This window comes from Anser cygnoides, chromosome 3 (genome assembly GCF_040182565.1).
Source record: "Anser cygnoides isolate HZ-2024a breed goose chromosome 3, Taihu_goose_T2T_genome, whole genome shotgun sequence".
Taxonomy (NCBI): Eukaryota; Metazoa; Chordata; class Aves; order Anseriformes; family Anatidae; genus Anser; species Anser cygnoides.
This window is the reverse complement of record NC_089875.1, coordinates 66,084,542-66,099,636: the sequence shown is the minus strand read 5'-3', so window position 1 is coordinate 66,099,636 and position 15,095 is coordinate 66,084,542. Positions and strand designations below refer to the sequence as shown.

At 41.1% G+C, this 15,095-nt stretch overlaps 1 protein-coding gene across 6 annotated transcripts in view; it reads left to right on the top strand.

Moving 5' to 3' along the window:
* Positions 1–1,282: 1,282 nt before the first annotated feature.
* The window catches only part of TPD52L1 (TPD52 like 1), a 55,518-nt gene continuing 41,705 nt past the window's right edge, over positions 1,283–15,095 (top strand). For 4 of the 6 annotated variants that reach the window (XM_066994326.1, XM_048065515.2, XM_048065514.2 and 1 more), the window contains exon 1: positions 1,283–1,421. In XM_066994326.1, the coding sequence (XP_066850427.1) occupies positions 1,403–1,421 (19 nt within the window). In that variant the 5' untranslated portion in view covers positions 1,283–1,402. Of the gene's footprint in view, positions 1,422–2,305; positions 2,391–10,871; positions 10,992–12,075; positions 12,249–15,095 lie in introns of those variants that run through there. The other 2 variants (XM_048065517.2, XM_013175406.3) reach the window with 2 other exon arrangements.

The following is a 15,095-nucleotide window of genomic DNA, read 5'->3' as shown; positions in this document are numbered from 1 at the left end:
ACAGGGCAGGGGAGAGAAATAAGATGGGAAAACAAAACAATAATGACAACAAACAAACAAACAAAACAACAACGACGACAACAAAAACACCACCAACAACAACAAAAAAACTCGTGGTGATGGTAAAGACAGGGAGATCACTAACCAATTAATATTGCTATTGTTATAGCCCTGTCAGTAAATCAGCTGCTCAATTTCCATCACACTTCACAGAAGTGTACTTTACAGACAAGTATATGTTGTAATTACACCAATTGTTTCACCTGTTGAGAGAAACTTCTCAAGCTGTTTCATACATTTATTGCTGGACTTGGGTTTGAGTTTTTCAATGCAGAAGCTGATGGCATTTCCGAGCTCAAGTCTTGTCACGGTAGGATGTCTCATTATTTGAAATGATACGAGCACAGGAATTCATTCTTCTGACAACCTCTGATATGCTTTTGTAAGTGTTAAGTTCTAGCCTAAGGAGATGTCAAATCACAATGAAGAGAGGCTTGCCTAGAGAAAACAATTCATGTTTTATAATAATTCAAATTCAAAACCACCAGCACATGCATGTTAAAGCAAAACATTATTATATATATATATAGAAATCAAGGCTGCCTTGGCCTTAATTTTGTAAATTGTTAGAAAAACGGATTTGAGAAATAAGTTGACACTATGAAATGTTCCACAATGTTTTAAGGCAAAGAGCTTATTTTCTACCTCTTTGACGTCACTGCATAATCATTTTCTTTTGGATTTGCTTCTCTTCATCTAAAACGTTACCTGTTAAAATAAATTCACAGAGAAATGCTGAATGCTTCCTTGGTGTCTTTACTGCCTTCCTTGGTCACTTTTGGTATTAAAGGTGTCAAGAAGCTAAGTGTGCTCAGTGTGTCCTGGAAGGCATCTGTTAGTATCAGATACACAACGGGTTGCCCAGGGAGGTGGTGGGGTCACCGTCCCTGGGGGTGTTCAAGGAAAGGCTGGACGTGGTGCTTGGGGACGTGGTTCAGTGGGTGACATCGGTGGTAGGGGGATGGTTGGACCAGATGATCTTGGAGGGCTTTTGCAACCTGAGTGATTCTGTGACACGGAGGCCTTGGAGCCTTGCCCCCGGCCTCGGGGTGCCGGCAGGGTCCCAGGAGGCGCCTGGACCGTGCCCTCACAGGCCGTGCCGTGCCTTGTCAGGCCGTGCCGTGTCAGGCCGTGCCGTGCCGTGCCGTGCCGTGCCGTGCCGTGCCGTGCCGTGCCGTGCCGTGCCGTGCCGTGCCGTGCCGTGCCGTGCCGTGCCGTGCCGTGCCGGCAGGTGTCGCCGCCCGGCTCCGCGGCGCGGGGGCGGGGAGCGGCGGCCCGGCGCCGTCAGAGAGCCGCTGCTCGGCGCGGGGCGACGGCGGCTCCGGTGGGGCCGTGCGGGGCCATGGAGCCGCAGGCACGGGGTGAGTCCGGCCGGCGACGGGACAGCGGGGACAGCGGGCGGGGGGAGGCTGGACCCGGTGCCGGGGGAGCTCAGCCCGGAGCCGCGGTCCCCCCGGGGGAAGGCAGGCAGGCAGGCAGGCAGGCAGGCAGGCGGCAGCCGGGGCGGCTCTCGCCGCTTGGCAGCGAGCATCTCCTTTGGGTACTGAGGCTCCTGGGGTCAGGGCAGCCGCTCGTCCCTCTCTGGGTGAAACTGATCAGAGGAGAAAGTTTTCGTGCGAGGTTCGGGTGAGGTGTGGGTCGGACGGAGGTGTGCAGCCTGCACAGATCGCGTTCCTCTCAAGGTCTTGCTTGTGTTTTCTGAAGAGCCTTTTGGCTTCATCACGCGTGTCCACAAGCCCACAGCACTAAGCAGGCGGTAGGACAAATATTTCCTTAAAACCGGAATGCTTAGAAACTGTGTTATCTGTCTAATAAATAGGGGGAAGAAGGAAGGGGGGAGACATTTCCCTTTTGAAATTAAGTGTCAAAACATTCTTCCAGGATAGGTAAAAAAAAAATGCATTAAACAAAAATAAAGGAGGCAAATGGGTACTGCAAGTGCTGTTGTGCGTAAAGGTTTTACATCGGGAAGGTGCAGTTCCTGATGCTTGGGAAGGAGAAGGGCTTTCTGGCTAAACCATGCTGTGTGTGCCGTGGCTACACGCAGAATTGTGGCTCTTTGTGGCTACATTGGCAAAATAGACATGTTGCTTAGTTTCTGGTGGTTTTAGAAGTCAGCATAAACATTACAGCGAAAGGCTGTTATCTAAACCAAACACATCTGTACAGACACAACAGCGGGAGATCCTGTTCTTTGAGCGGGAGCTTGGTATGGTAAAAGTTCTGATCGTTTCTTGTTTTGCAGAGTTGGTGGAAGATTATATCTGATTCCAGTTAGCCAGATAGTGGTATATATTCATTTGAATTGCCTTTCCCTGACTAATAAGCATGTAAGTAAATATGTTAGAATCATAGAATCAGGGGGGTTGGAACTAGATGATCTTGGAGGTCCCTTCCAACCCAAGCCATTCTATGATTAAGGTTGGAAAAGACCTCCAAGATCATCTGGTCCAAGCATCCCCCTACCACCAATGTCACCCACTAAACCTTGTCCCTAAGCACCACGTCCAACCTTTCCTTAAACACCCCCAGGGACCACCTCCCTGGGCAACCCATTCCAATGCCCGACTGCTCTTTCTGAGAAGAAATGTCTCCTCATTTCCAACGTGAAATGTTCTTAGTTGTGTTAGTATTCTTAATGTTCTTAGTATGTGTTAAAAATTCAAGCCAATAAAATGTGTCTTCCTAATCTATGTTGTGGTCAGTAGCTCTGTTACTGCCACAGGAAGGTCTTTTTCTTTAATAACTTGATATGAATGAGTATCTGTTAGATACTGGGGGAATATAAAAGCATTTTGTATTGCTTGGCTTTATCTAATTAGGGATTCTTAACTACCAGTGCAGTGTTTTTGTTGTTGTTTGTTTGTTTGTTTGTTTGTTAATCTTAAACTTAATTATAGTTGACAGAAAGATGAATACAGGCCTCTTTGAGGCTATACAGTCAGTTCTTCTCAGTTCTTAAGTCACTTTTTTCTTCTATTTTTCAACTGTCTGTTTTATTCCTGCAGTTTCTCAGAACAGTCTTCCATTACTTTAAAAAAAAATAATAATCTTTCTTTGATACACTAGCAGCACAAGCTAAGAGTTTTGTGGTAGGTATTTGCAAGTCAGCAAGTTTCTGTTCCAAAATGTCCTTTTTTCCTTGTAGACTTAATTCAGTGCATGCTACTGCAGTTACGGAGCCTTTTGGCAAAAAGGGTTTCATATATATGTCTCTAATACAGTTGAATTCAATGAAGTACATCTAAGCACTGTGCAAAAATCTGAATTTTTCAATTCCACTATGCCATTTGCAGAGCACAGTTATGGGAGGTTACTAGCAAAACAGTAGCAATTTGCTTTGGAAAAAAAATGCAAAAACCAACAAACAAACAAAACCACTGAATTCAAGTAGCTGCTTAAGCAGCTGGAGAAATATTTATACATTTTAATGAGTTTATGAATTACTTCTAAAGAACCTTCAAATACCCACAGAGAAATGAATCCTGAATAGTTTGTTCCAGTGCGCTCTGCTGGGGGATTGCATTGCAATTGAAAAGACAAAGTAAAATCTATACATTTGAAAGCACTGCTGAATTGCTCCTATTTAGCATTTTGAAGGCTTTCTTCAAAAGGACTTTTCTAAATAAATCTGTGCCATTTTATATCCTCCTGAAGGGAGGCCATGCCTGGGTAGATCAGCTTCATGTTCAGGAAATATAAAAAGTGGATTTCTTCAGAACAGGAAAATATGTTTTGTCAGAATTTTTACATACTGGCGTGAATCAGCCTTATAAATCTTACTCCAGCTGTGCGGGAAAAAAAGTATTATTCCATGTAACTGAGTCAAGGTACTGCATAGAGGTCACAGCAAGTATCAGGAGGTTGTGTGGTGCAAGGCACAGCACGTTTGCCTATGGTCCAAAGATTGTGAAAGTTAAATGCTCTGATATTTAGCCAAAAGCAATAGCAAGATTTCATGGACTGAAACGGAATTACTGTTATACTTAAGTGTACTAAATATGTCTTGCAGCATTTGATGCCAACTAGATAAGACAGACTACCAGGTGGAGAATATTAGTAATTAACATTAAAATTATTTTCTACAGAAATAACCATACCTTCCATGTAAACAAATTCACACATAATAAACATCATAAATTGTACTTTACGTAAGTTGTACCTTTAAGCCTCTGGCTGGTTGTCTTACATCACTTTTTCCTCTGAATGGTCCTTGGAGCTAGGTGATCCTGGGAACGTCAGCTATACATAGGTACGTGCTAAAAATTCAGTAACAATTTATTTGTTTTTCTTCTGGCTATCAGGCATTTTTAAAGAGAAAACTTTGGAAGTCAGAAGAGCAGCGCTCCTGTCTGAGAGACAGGAAGATCAGAACTGTGTATTTGTGTCTCTTGATACTTGTTCTGCTTCAGGTCTAGATTAACTCACTGTCCTGTGTAGTCCTGCTTTCTAGTTTAAAATTGTAAATGTCCTCTAATTATCATAATACTATGGATGTTTTTGTCTGTCCTTTATCAGAGGATTCCATGTTACTCAACTCTGGAGCTTTGCTCTTAATACTTTTCTCTCCTTTTGCAATGCTTCTCCTTTTTTTTCTTGTATCCAGCTATAGTCTTACTTCCTGTCATACTCCTCGTGTCATCTCTTGACTCAAACTCTGATGAAGCTCTGAGGTGCATCTTTCTGCTCTTTACCCTTCTACCTACTCAAAATCTTTGCAGCTGTTGCTGTTACATCTCTGGCAAAACCTGGTCAAATGATAAAATCTAGTTTGAAGTACATGACATGCACAGCTAAACTGGGAATTTGCAACAAGGAAGACAGGTACTAGCTCCAGTGAAAGACATTAGAAAACTGCAGCTAAAGTTCCTTTTCAGTTTTCTCCTAACTTGCAATTTATTCTACCATATATGTGCTCTTTCCCACCACTGAAAAGTATTTGCCTATGCTTGGCAGGGCATCTCCCTGTCCTAGGAATTCTTCTTACAGCTGTTCCTGGCACATCTGCTGCCAGTAGTTACGCATTTTAGCCATAGTGGTGTGCCCATCTAGAGTAAAATACAATACCTGTCAAGTACTGGGGTGAGAGCTGTAATAAGTTTGTAAGTTAGACTCATCCTCGTTGAGTCCTGTGTCTCATAAGCCTGTAGCACAGCATTGCTTTCCAGCTGATGTGCTCCACCGGTGGTCCTCAGGCCAGTCACATCTGGCACGTGAGGTTACAGAGCAGGACAGGCAGCACGTGCCCTTTGTCTGGAGCTTATGATCAGAAGAAAGTCATTAGAGGCTGCAGTGTTAACACTATGGCCCTTTCCTGTCATACTGGCACGTGCTATCTCAGTCTGATGGTGTTAGCCTGGTACGGTGTACAAGACTCCTTGGAACAGGGCACTGGCAGCTTGGGCAGCATTCTTTTCCATTCTTGCTCCTAAATAGAATCACAGAATCGTTAGGGTTGGAAAAGCCTTCCAAGATCATCTGGTCCAACCATTCGCCTACAACCAGTATCACCCACTAAACCATGTCCCTAAGCACCAGGTCCAACCTTTCCTTGAACACCCCCAGGGATGGTGATGCACTTACTAATAAAAAGATAATGAATCTGGGTAGAGGATCTCACTGTGGGAGAGGTTGCTTGGCAGCAGCTCTGCTGTGACAGTCTCACCAAAGGGCAGTCTTACTGGGGAGGGCAGCAGCTTCCCTTAAGTTCGTGTTTGAGGTTGGTAGCTTTACCAAGGAGCGTTGACTTTTGTTCTGTGTTAACCTTTCCTCTAGGTGCTGAGTCAAATCACTGGCTTGGGGCTGATTTACTGCAGTTGTTCTATGAGAAGAAAATCCCTCTACTCTGTTGAGTCCATCAGCATAGGTTTGTCAGTGTTGATACATGAGATGAGGCAAGGGGAACCTCAGTTTTCTTGCCCAGCAGCAGCTGCTAGTTCCTTCTGTTGTGAGCAGTGCATTTATATTCCCCACCTACCTTTACAAGGGTTGGGTGTGCCTGCCTCTGAGGCTTCAGCATCCACTCTGTTATCCAGGAGTTTGTGCCATCTCCTTGCTGCCCTCTGGAGCTCATCATTGCCCAGCTTTGGAAAGCAGGAGAGAGGACTTACCAAAAAGGTCAGGAGGATATTGGGATAATTGGACTGGCCAGCGAAAACCTGTACGTATGACTGCGTGGTGGAAGTCTCAGCTGCTGTCTTAATACGATGGCATGACGATGAGGTCAAGTGAAAATGATAGGGCTGTAACTTATAGTGGGATTCTTTAATATTTAACAAGAGTGCCCAGAGCTTGAGATAATTGATCTTGTATCATTCATCCATTTTTACGCTAGATGGAGGGGAATGCATGGAATGAGTTATCAGTAATATCAGATTTTAAGCAAATAAATGTCCGAAATAAAATGCAGTGCTGCTGTTTTACCCTTTTGAACCTGTACTACTTGCAGCTTAATGACACTTGTCACAAGAAGAGATTCAGTTCGCTGAGGCTGAGAAAAGCTGAGTGGTTTCATGCTACACAAGAGAACTGAGAATAGAACAATGGTGGGATTTGGAAAAGAAAAAAGGACACCTCCTCTAAAATCCAGGGCCAGTCTTATGAGGCACTGTAACCTTGTCACTTTTACAGTGATGAAGATACAAAATGCAGAACATACGAAACTAAACATATCAGACACCAAAACAAGTTTTTAAATGCTTGCTCAATTTTTTTATCCTATATCTTTATTTTCACTGGACAACTGATACAAGTCTTACTATGAGGCAGCTCAAGTACAGTCTGAGTCTACTTTCTGTCAGTCTTCTCAAAGGCATTTGTGGAAAGATTAGTTTGTTAATGGTATTCTGATGTGCCTTGCTGACTTGTCCAGTACAGTACAGGAAAGTGTGGAGCTTTTAAGGAGCTGTGCTTAGGGCGCGTGTTGCTTGAAGTTCAAGGATGTAGCACAAGCTTGTCAGAAGACTACAGAGTGGTTGAAGTATATTCTGTATGAACATATTAAGGAATATAATTGTGGTTCAGTAGTTTGTTCTAGGGTAATCCTGAAATTTGGTTTTATAAAAACTGTAGTCAGCCTTTATTTCAGAAAGTATTTTAAGGGTAAAATTAGATCTTACTAATCAGAAAATACTTCTTGGAGTAATACATAAGTACTAGACCTGGGCAGGCTAGTTTTGTTTGGTATCACTCACATCTTGTAGAAACACAGTTACAATGACAAATTTTAGAAATGGGGTCTACTGGTGCTCTCTAAAATGGATATTTTGACTGCAGCATTCTCTAAACCCCTGACATACCAGAAATGGTGAGAGGGAACTGAAAAATCTGTATTCTATTGCATTACACTGACCTTCTCAAAAACCTTAGGCACAATAGTTGGTTTGTGTGATTCACTTAGACAGAGGTAATGCTGCATGGACATCTTTGATATCCATGGATCAAAATCATATTGTAATGTCTGGGTAGGTCATCGTTACTTTTCTGCATTCAGGTATGGTTTAGTGTCACAGGTGGATAACTGTAAAAGACATGATAACTTGGCAAGTGCCCGTGTTGCACTTTAGCATTGAATCTACTTTTCTTTCTCATGTCATCTCATTCCCTTTCTCTTTTGATTTGTAAAATGAAGCTGAATATTAGCAGTGAGGATCTTTCTGCAAATGATATGAAAATGCAAAATAAATGCAAAGAGCTGGACATGTGTGAAGTAATACTGCCCCAAGTGCAGTCTTTATAATGATTATAAAGGTCTTACACTGGGTCTCCTGTTCTCCCTCTTCTGCTTGGCACATTTTACTTGCTTGTAGGACTTAAACCATCTGGATAATAGTAAATGCTTCTGAAGTGCTGTTCTTGTTAATTACTTTTGTGTAGGTTTTCTTGTACTTCTTGATTTTTTTTTCACTTATTCCAGTAACAAGGTGTTGTTTTTTGTATTAATGGCACAGTAAAATGAATGATCCACTATTGGATCCCCTGTAGTTTAAGCTCCCCTTTATGCTAAGAACATACAGTTCCCATTGTAAATAGTTGCATAAAATACTAGTTTTGGACTTCTCTCCACATTATCTGTCAGGGAGTTTTTTTACTTAAGGATGGTTGCTGAAAGACGTCAATTTCTGCAGCTGAAAGCTAAGGTTTTTACAACAACCAAATAAGAATAATACAACAGCAAAATTTATAAATACAGGTTTACAGAAATAAGGAAAAGGCATGGTTACATGTGTATGTCCTGTGACCAGATATAATAGCTTCTCTCATTTAGTCCAGCTAATGGACTAACAGATGGTTAGGAACTGCCTGGTCAGGGATCCAGTTCTTATGCAGTTTTTACATCTTTGTGTTTCTAGTCACAGAAGGAGGATCGGGGGAGTTCAGATAAGCAGGTAGTGGGTAGCTCAGAAGTAGCTCGAATACCTTGTGTCACATCCAGAAAAGGGAAGGTGACAATATGCCTTGAGCAGTTGGCTCCTTCTGAAGCAAGGAGGGCTGTCAGGACAAAATGCTTGCTTCTGTTTTTAGTGTTGTGTTTTGTTTTTAATGTTTTTTTTTAGGGTTTGTTTTTTTTATAAAGTTGCTCTGCTGTCACGATGAATTTACCTTAGCATGCAGCCATCTTTGCTGTTCACGAAGAACCTACCTGTTAAAGTGTTCTAAAGCAATGACAGTACTTAAAATCTGTAATGGAAAGCAGTCGCTCCTCAGCTTTGTTCCAGAGGCAAAACTGGGCTTTTAACATTTTTGTAAGTTAATAGAATTTAAAGTAATTTTAACAACAAGAGATTCCTCAAAATGCAAACTCAGGATTTAGCATTTAGTGTGACACAAGAACTAGAGGCTCTAGTGGTGTTTTTGGCAGAGATATATAAAATTACACCAGAAACCTCGATATATGTTTATTTATTTATGCAAGAATGAAGTTTTTATTGATATGGTGTTGGTTTACCCAGTGAAAAGTGTTTGTTCAAAATGTTTTTGTAGCAGACAGTACAATTTTAATTTATTATCATGTGCTTTCTTGCTGAGAGTACTACTTTTGTTTGCTGGTAAGTGAAATTATTATTTGCTTTCCCAGGCCCCAAGGGACCAGATCTTGCTCATACTATTTCTTCATCTTTTAAGAGCTATCCTTTCTGTTTTCTGTTTTCATTTGTATGACCCGACTTCTGCCTTGGTTTTGCTTTAACTTGTGAAACACTGTCCCTCTTTAGCCATCCAAATATATGTTGTCTCTCTCTTTAGTAACTGTGCCTCATTGTAAAGATACATTAATAGTTGCCAGTTACTAATTTATAAATTGCAAGTAAAGTATGAAAACATGATAAAAACTACATATATGGATTTAAAAGGCTGTATGATTTATATTCTGTAAATGTTTATAAATAGTGTCTGAAGAGAGACGATGCTTTCCATGTTTGCTTCTTTAGGAAAAATGTAGGTGGGTCTGCATTCACCTGTTTGTTCAGGTGTTCTGTGTTCACCAGTTCCCTCCCTGGACAATTGCCTTGTCACCTGGGTGAAACTAAGGTGGTGGATGCTTGTGGTTAGAAAAGGATTGCTCATAACCATCTTAAAGTTTTACAATACTTTTTCATAATTTCCTTGGAATAGTTGCTTTCAGTATGGTTTAGGTGATAGATTGACAGATATCATAGATAGATAGATAGATATCATTAGATGATTTTGCTAATAACTTGTGCTGATGTTGCTTTAAGCATTTTAGGAGCTTATCTAATTCCTCTTTCTATGTTTAACACTAATTAAAATGTTATTAACTCCACTGAGTAGATCTCAGGTCAGTCACTCTAGGGAAAGCCAACAGATTTTTAGAGGACGACTATTTGAAGTGAATGTGTTCTTTCTTTACTGGGTTGGTACATGCTAAATTTTCATTAAAAAGTGATCAGAGAGAGTTGTATTTAAACACAAGCAGATTTTCCTTAGAGAAAAGTAAAATGTACGTACATTGCAGAGTTAGAGTGGCAATTATACCAGGAACAGAAGATTATCTTCTGTTCAAAGTATTTTAATAGGCAGATGGCAGCTATTAACTTATTATTGTGGGAGGAAGGAATCAAAGTCATAATCAGGGAGAATGATGTTTGCCATGTAATTAAACTATCTAACTGGTGCTGTACACTATTATGTGCCTCTGAGCATACTGAAGAACCAGTGAAACCATGTGGTCTTACAAGAGTAGGTCCTTCAGTCATGTTGTGGGTCAGATTGCGCAGAAACATTGATTAGAGGGGGGAAAAAAGATGATGGTGAAGAAGGAACAATTACTCGAATAGGCTGATTTAAAAAAAAAATGTCTGCTGAATGTTGTTACTCCTATAAACTGATTCACAGTTCAGTTTAAAAGATTTAAGTAAAGTCTTTGCAGAGTTAAATAACATACGTTGTCAGGAAACTTGAAGACATATACTATGGGTGGAGAAAAATATTTCTGTCCCCTGTGGTTTTAAATTGCTTCAAAAAATAGAGAAGCATAGATAATGAGCAATGTATGCAAAGTCTACATTAAGCAAAAGGAAAGGAGGAGTGTGTGTAATAGTCTGTACCATTCCAGAGAGGTTCAAAGATGATCTAGATCCAGAATTCAAAGGCTAGTTAGCTGTGTCTGTGTCAACACAGAAATATGGCAGGAGTGGTATTTTTGTTGTAGTGAAGTGCCACAAATGAGAATTGGACTGGAGAAAGGTGAGTAAGCAAGAATGCAATGTTAACATTTAAGATGAGTGGAAATAAAGGCATCAATGGAAGTTATTAACAGAGACACAGGCATTGGAATACTGTTTTATTTCAGGAAATGACATTGTGTTATGCCCATCCTACAACATCCTTACAAGAATCTTCTTATATGAGGCAGCAGAAGAGTGCAGAAAAGAGCCAGACTCTCCTTTGGTCTCTTCTCAGACCTTCTTAAGGTACAGAAGGTGCAATAGGGATGATAGCAGACAGGGTAATGTGTATGGCTTGGGGCAGAGGTTTGGGTGATGCTCTTAAAACTGTGATCTAATGCAGTTGTGAGGGGGTAGATACTCAGGTGGTGCTCCCAACCCTCTTCCTTCTCTCGTCAATGTGCTTGCCATTAGCTGTACCCAGAGCAGCTGTCCCTCCTTGGTTTGGGGATTATCTTCCCTGTTGATCTTCAAGGAGGAAGAACAAGCTTTGTCTGTGATGGTGGCCGCTGTGGCTGATACCTGAGTGTGAATCAGGGACCTCAAAGATGGAGGCTGTATGGTGTGGCTGGAAGCGCCTGCCAGTCTCCATATCCTGGCCTAGTAAGTAGTCACTTGTCCTGGAACACCATCATTTGTGTAACCCAGGCCGCCTACAGAGGCATATCTCCTGTCCTCAAACCCTACCCAAGAGAAAAGGCCGAGCAACCTGTTTCTATGGGAACTTCACAGACACCCGGGGCCCTAAGCCCCAGATGCCTCCACCCACAGGCTCACAAAGCCAACACGTTTCTTTGTAATTGCGTGCTACAAAACACTGAGTGGGCAAAGGCACAAAGTGCTGATGCCAAAAACTGTGAGGACCTTAGCATGGAGCTGAACATTAAGAGCAGAATAATAAATACACCGTTTCACAATTCAAGGTGCTGGCTAAAAGACTACAGGAAGAACAAATGAACCTTTGGTTTGAACAGGCCCAGCTTGATGGTGCTATTCTGGTTGAGGAGTATTTTGTGGGGGCTATGTCCAAAGAAGTCATGCCACTAACTCCAGTGATGTTTAATTGGGAAACTCCAGGTTTATCAGGTCAACCATCAGTAGGAATGACTGCCTGGATGTAAGGCTGTGCACTTGCAAGCAGTGAGGTGGCACAGGTTAAAGCTACTTTTCAGTAGGTTTGGAGTAATTGTTTTAACAAATAATGTTATCTTAAAGGGCCTATGCAAGGGAATGCATGATAAAATGGTTAGCTTTAAAATAATACTGACAAAATAAGCTTTATTTTCGTTGGTTTTAAAGGGTCATTTGTATGTAATCATTTGTATTGCAGATGGAGGCTTCCAAGAGTAGGTCAAGTTCCTGCAGGCAAGCCTGGTGGAAGTCTGCCCTATCAGATAATCACCCCTTTGGAAGGCAAAAGTGAACTGGCACCAAGTAGCTCATCGTAGTTCCCAGGGAGTTAAGGGCTACTCCAACCAAAGCTGGTGTGATGCTTAAAAACAGGTTTGTGAGAGGAAGGACACAAGAGCTGCCTGGTATGTGGCCTGTATTGATTCGCTACTGCTTCAGGATAGCCATGAGCTCTTATGTAGTTTAACATCAGCATTTAAGAAAAGCTTTGGTGGCAGGATATGTGCCTTCATCCCAACATTGTGGGTGAATTATTGTCAGTAATTTATAACTGTGATACTGCCTACTAGGCTGAGTCACAGGTCATGGACCTTATGTGCCAAGCAGTATGCAAAAAGGCAGTCCTGGTCCTTAAAAACTGTAATCTTTACTCTCCCAACATGAGGGACTGAGCAGATATCAGGAGGGATAATTTGTCCCTTTTCTTTCAGCACTCCTAATTCTGTTTTAGTGTATGTCAAAGTGCTGAGATTTAATCTGTATTAAAGCAATGGGAATTATGAATTTGAGCCTGAAGAGAATAAGACTCTGTCATGTACCCAGTTATAATTGTTTGCTCTGTATTTTCCATAGGGAGTTTACAAGATCAGAAGTGGCATATCTGCCTTATATGTTGAGATAGCTAGTTTTGTTTAAAAAAAAAAAAAAAAAAAAGCTGCTGGCTGCAAGATTCTTCTCATTTCTAATTAGACTTCTAAAGATCTTATTACTTATGCTTTCTGTGATCTAAAGGATACAAATTACAGCTACTTGAGGAATTTCTTTTTTAATTAAAAAATAACACTTTATCGCTTCTTGTAACACAGATACTTTGTTGGAAATTAATTGAGGAGACTCGTGTTTAATTATACTGCAGTATGATTGCTATCTAGTGATACTCTTTTGCACCTGGGTTTAGAAAAGTACAGCAAACTGATCCTTTCTTGGGAGAGGAAGGTTATTAAATCATGCCATTAAGCTTCTGTGATTTTTGATTCAGTGAAGCAGATGTGTGAGCTTAATTATACAGTTGGTGGCATCACAGTCACTTCTGCCAGCTGAGGATGGGACCCAAGATGCCTGTCTATTCTGAGATTGGAAAAATGTACCTTTGTGTATTTTTAGTGTGAAAGGGTGGGTTTAAAATTTTAACTGACAACTTCCACCTCTGACTGCCAGCATTTCCATGTCATAGCTCTTATCTTCCCCTATGTTTCTTATTCTTGAGTCTGATTATATATGCTTTATTCCTTCACTTGTGTTATGCAGTCTGTTAGAGTTTCTAGAGTACCTAATTTGTAGAGAACAAGTCTCCTTTGTGAGTCAGTGTCATCCACTTTCTCATTCCCTATTATTCCATCGTGACTTCATCTTCTTTCCTTTTTTTTTTTCTTTTTTTTTTTTTTCTGTTCTGCCTAAAGAAAGGGAAGAGATGATAGCTCTTCCACTTGTGGCATCTTTTGCTCTCCCTTGACCTCATGGAAGGTTGTGCAGAATGATCAATAGAAAGCACAGTAAGTGGTACAATACTGTCATTACTTTCAGTATTGACATAATAGAAGCATCTGCTGTCTTTAAACTGTTGCATTTCACAACAATTGCTTTGTATTTCCATAGCTACAGCTTAGAAAGCAATGTCCCCGTTGTCTTCCCCGGGTAGGCAAGATTATTATTTTATACAAAGCAAGCTACACATTTTTGGATAAAATGCTTAATAACGTGACAACCAAGCATTTCTGGATGTTAGTTAATTATTTTGTTTGGAAGATCAGTTCCTAGGTTGAAGCTTGGTACCTACTTTTTAGTAAGTGATATATGTATTTTTACCACTATTGCTGTTTTCTCTTACCTATTGGACATTTTGATTATCATCTCAAAAAACACCCTTTACCAATGTGTGTGGCTTCTCAGTGTCGTGGTCAAGCTGTGGAGATGGTTCTCTGCCAATTATTTTTTGCACCGGTTGTCTTCCTCCACCATCTAACTGTGTTAGTGGGGAAAAATAACACAGTGAGATCCTCAAAGTATAATTACTTTTCTGTTTAAAAAAAAAAAAAGTGAAAATAGAGAATTAGCACACTACAACTGGCTGCTTATCCAGGGACTTCAAATAAAAGTGTTCCTTTGTTTGGAAACCTGACAGTCTGCCTCATAGTTAGGGATAGATGCCTGGTTTGAGGGAGTTAAGAGATGGGATGGAAAGCCTAAGGTCTGTAGTGAGCTGCTCCAGAGTGACTGAGAACATTTCTTCTGAGATGGTCAGCTGTATCCAGGAGGTCTTGAACACCCAAAAGCTGTGCTCCTTCCTTCTCCTTGACACTATGCTGGGCCCAAAGCCCAGTGGAGAGAGGAAAAGATCTGCCCATCTATATCTCCTCTTACAGGGAGCATACTTGAAGAAGGGAGATCGAGCCCCAGGAAGGGGGCTTTATGCCTTTGGTCAACGTGACCAGTGTGGCTTGAGTTCTTCCCTCTCTGAACCAAGAAGAACCCAGCCTCTAGTTTTATTTCCCAATCGTAGCTTCAAAACCAATCTTCCTTCTACTTTGAGTTCTGAGTCCTCTAGGAGAAAGACAGTCTGTGTGGTAATTGTGGAGATCAAGCAGTTTTAGACTTTTCCACAGATTGAACCAAACACAGAAGAGATCTTCCTTCATGTTCTTTCTTTTCTAGTTGGATTAAATGAAAGCATATCTTCCCATTTAGATCTTCCTGTGGTAACAGGAGCATAGAAAGGGTCCTGGAAATCTTTGTGATTTTTAATATTTTTTTTTCTAATCAGTTTAGTTTTTTTATTTTAAGTGCTTCTAGGCCCCCTTTCCCACCCCCACACTACTCCCCTTAATCTCTGTATCTGGCATTAATTCTACATTATAAAGAAGATCAAAGACACTAATGCAATGTCTGGACGGTGCCTTTGTTCTACTTACCATTTCATCCCTTTGAAGTTTTAATTGCAAT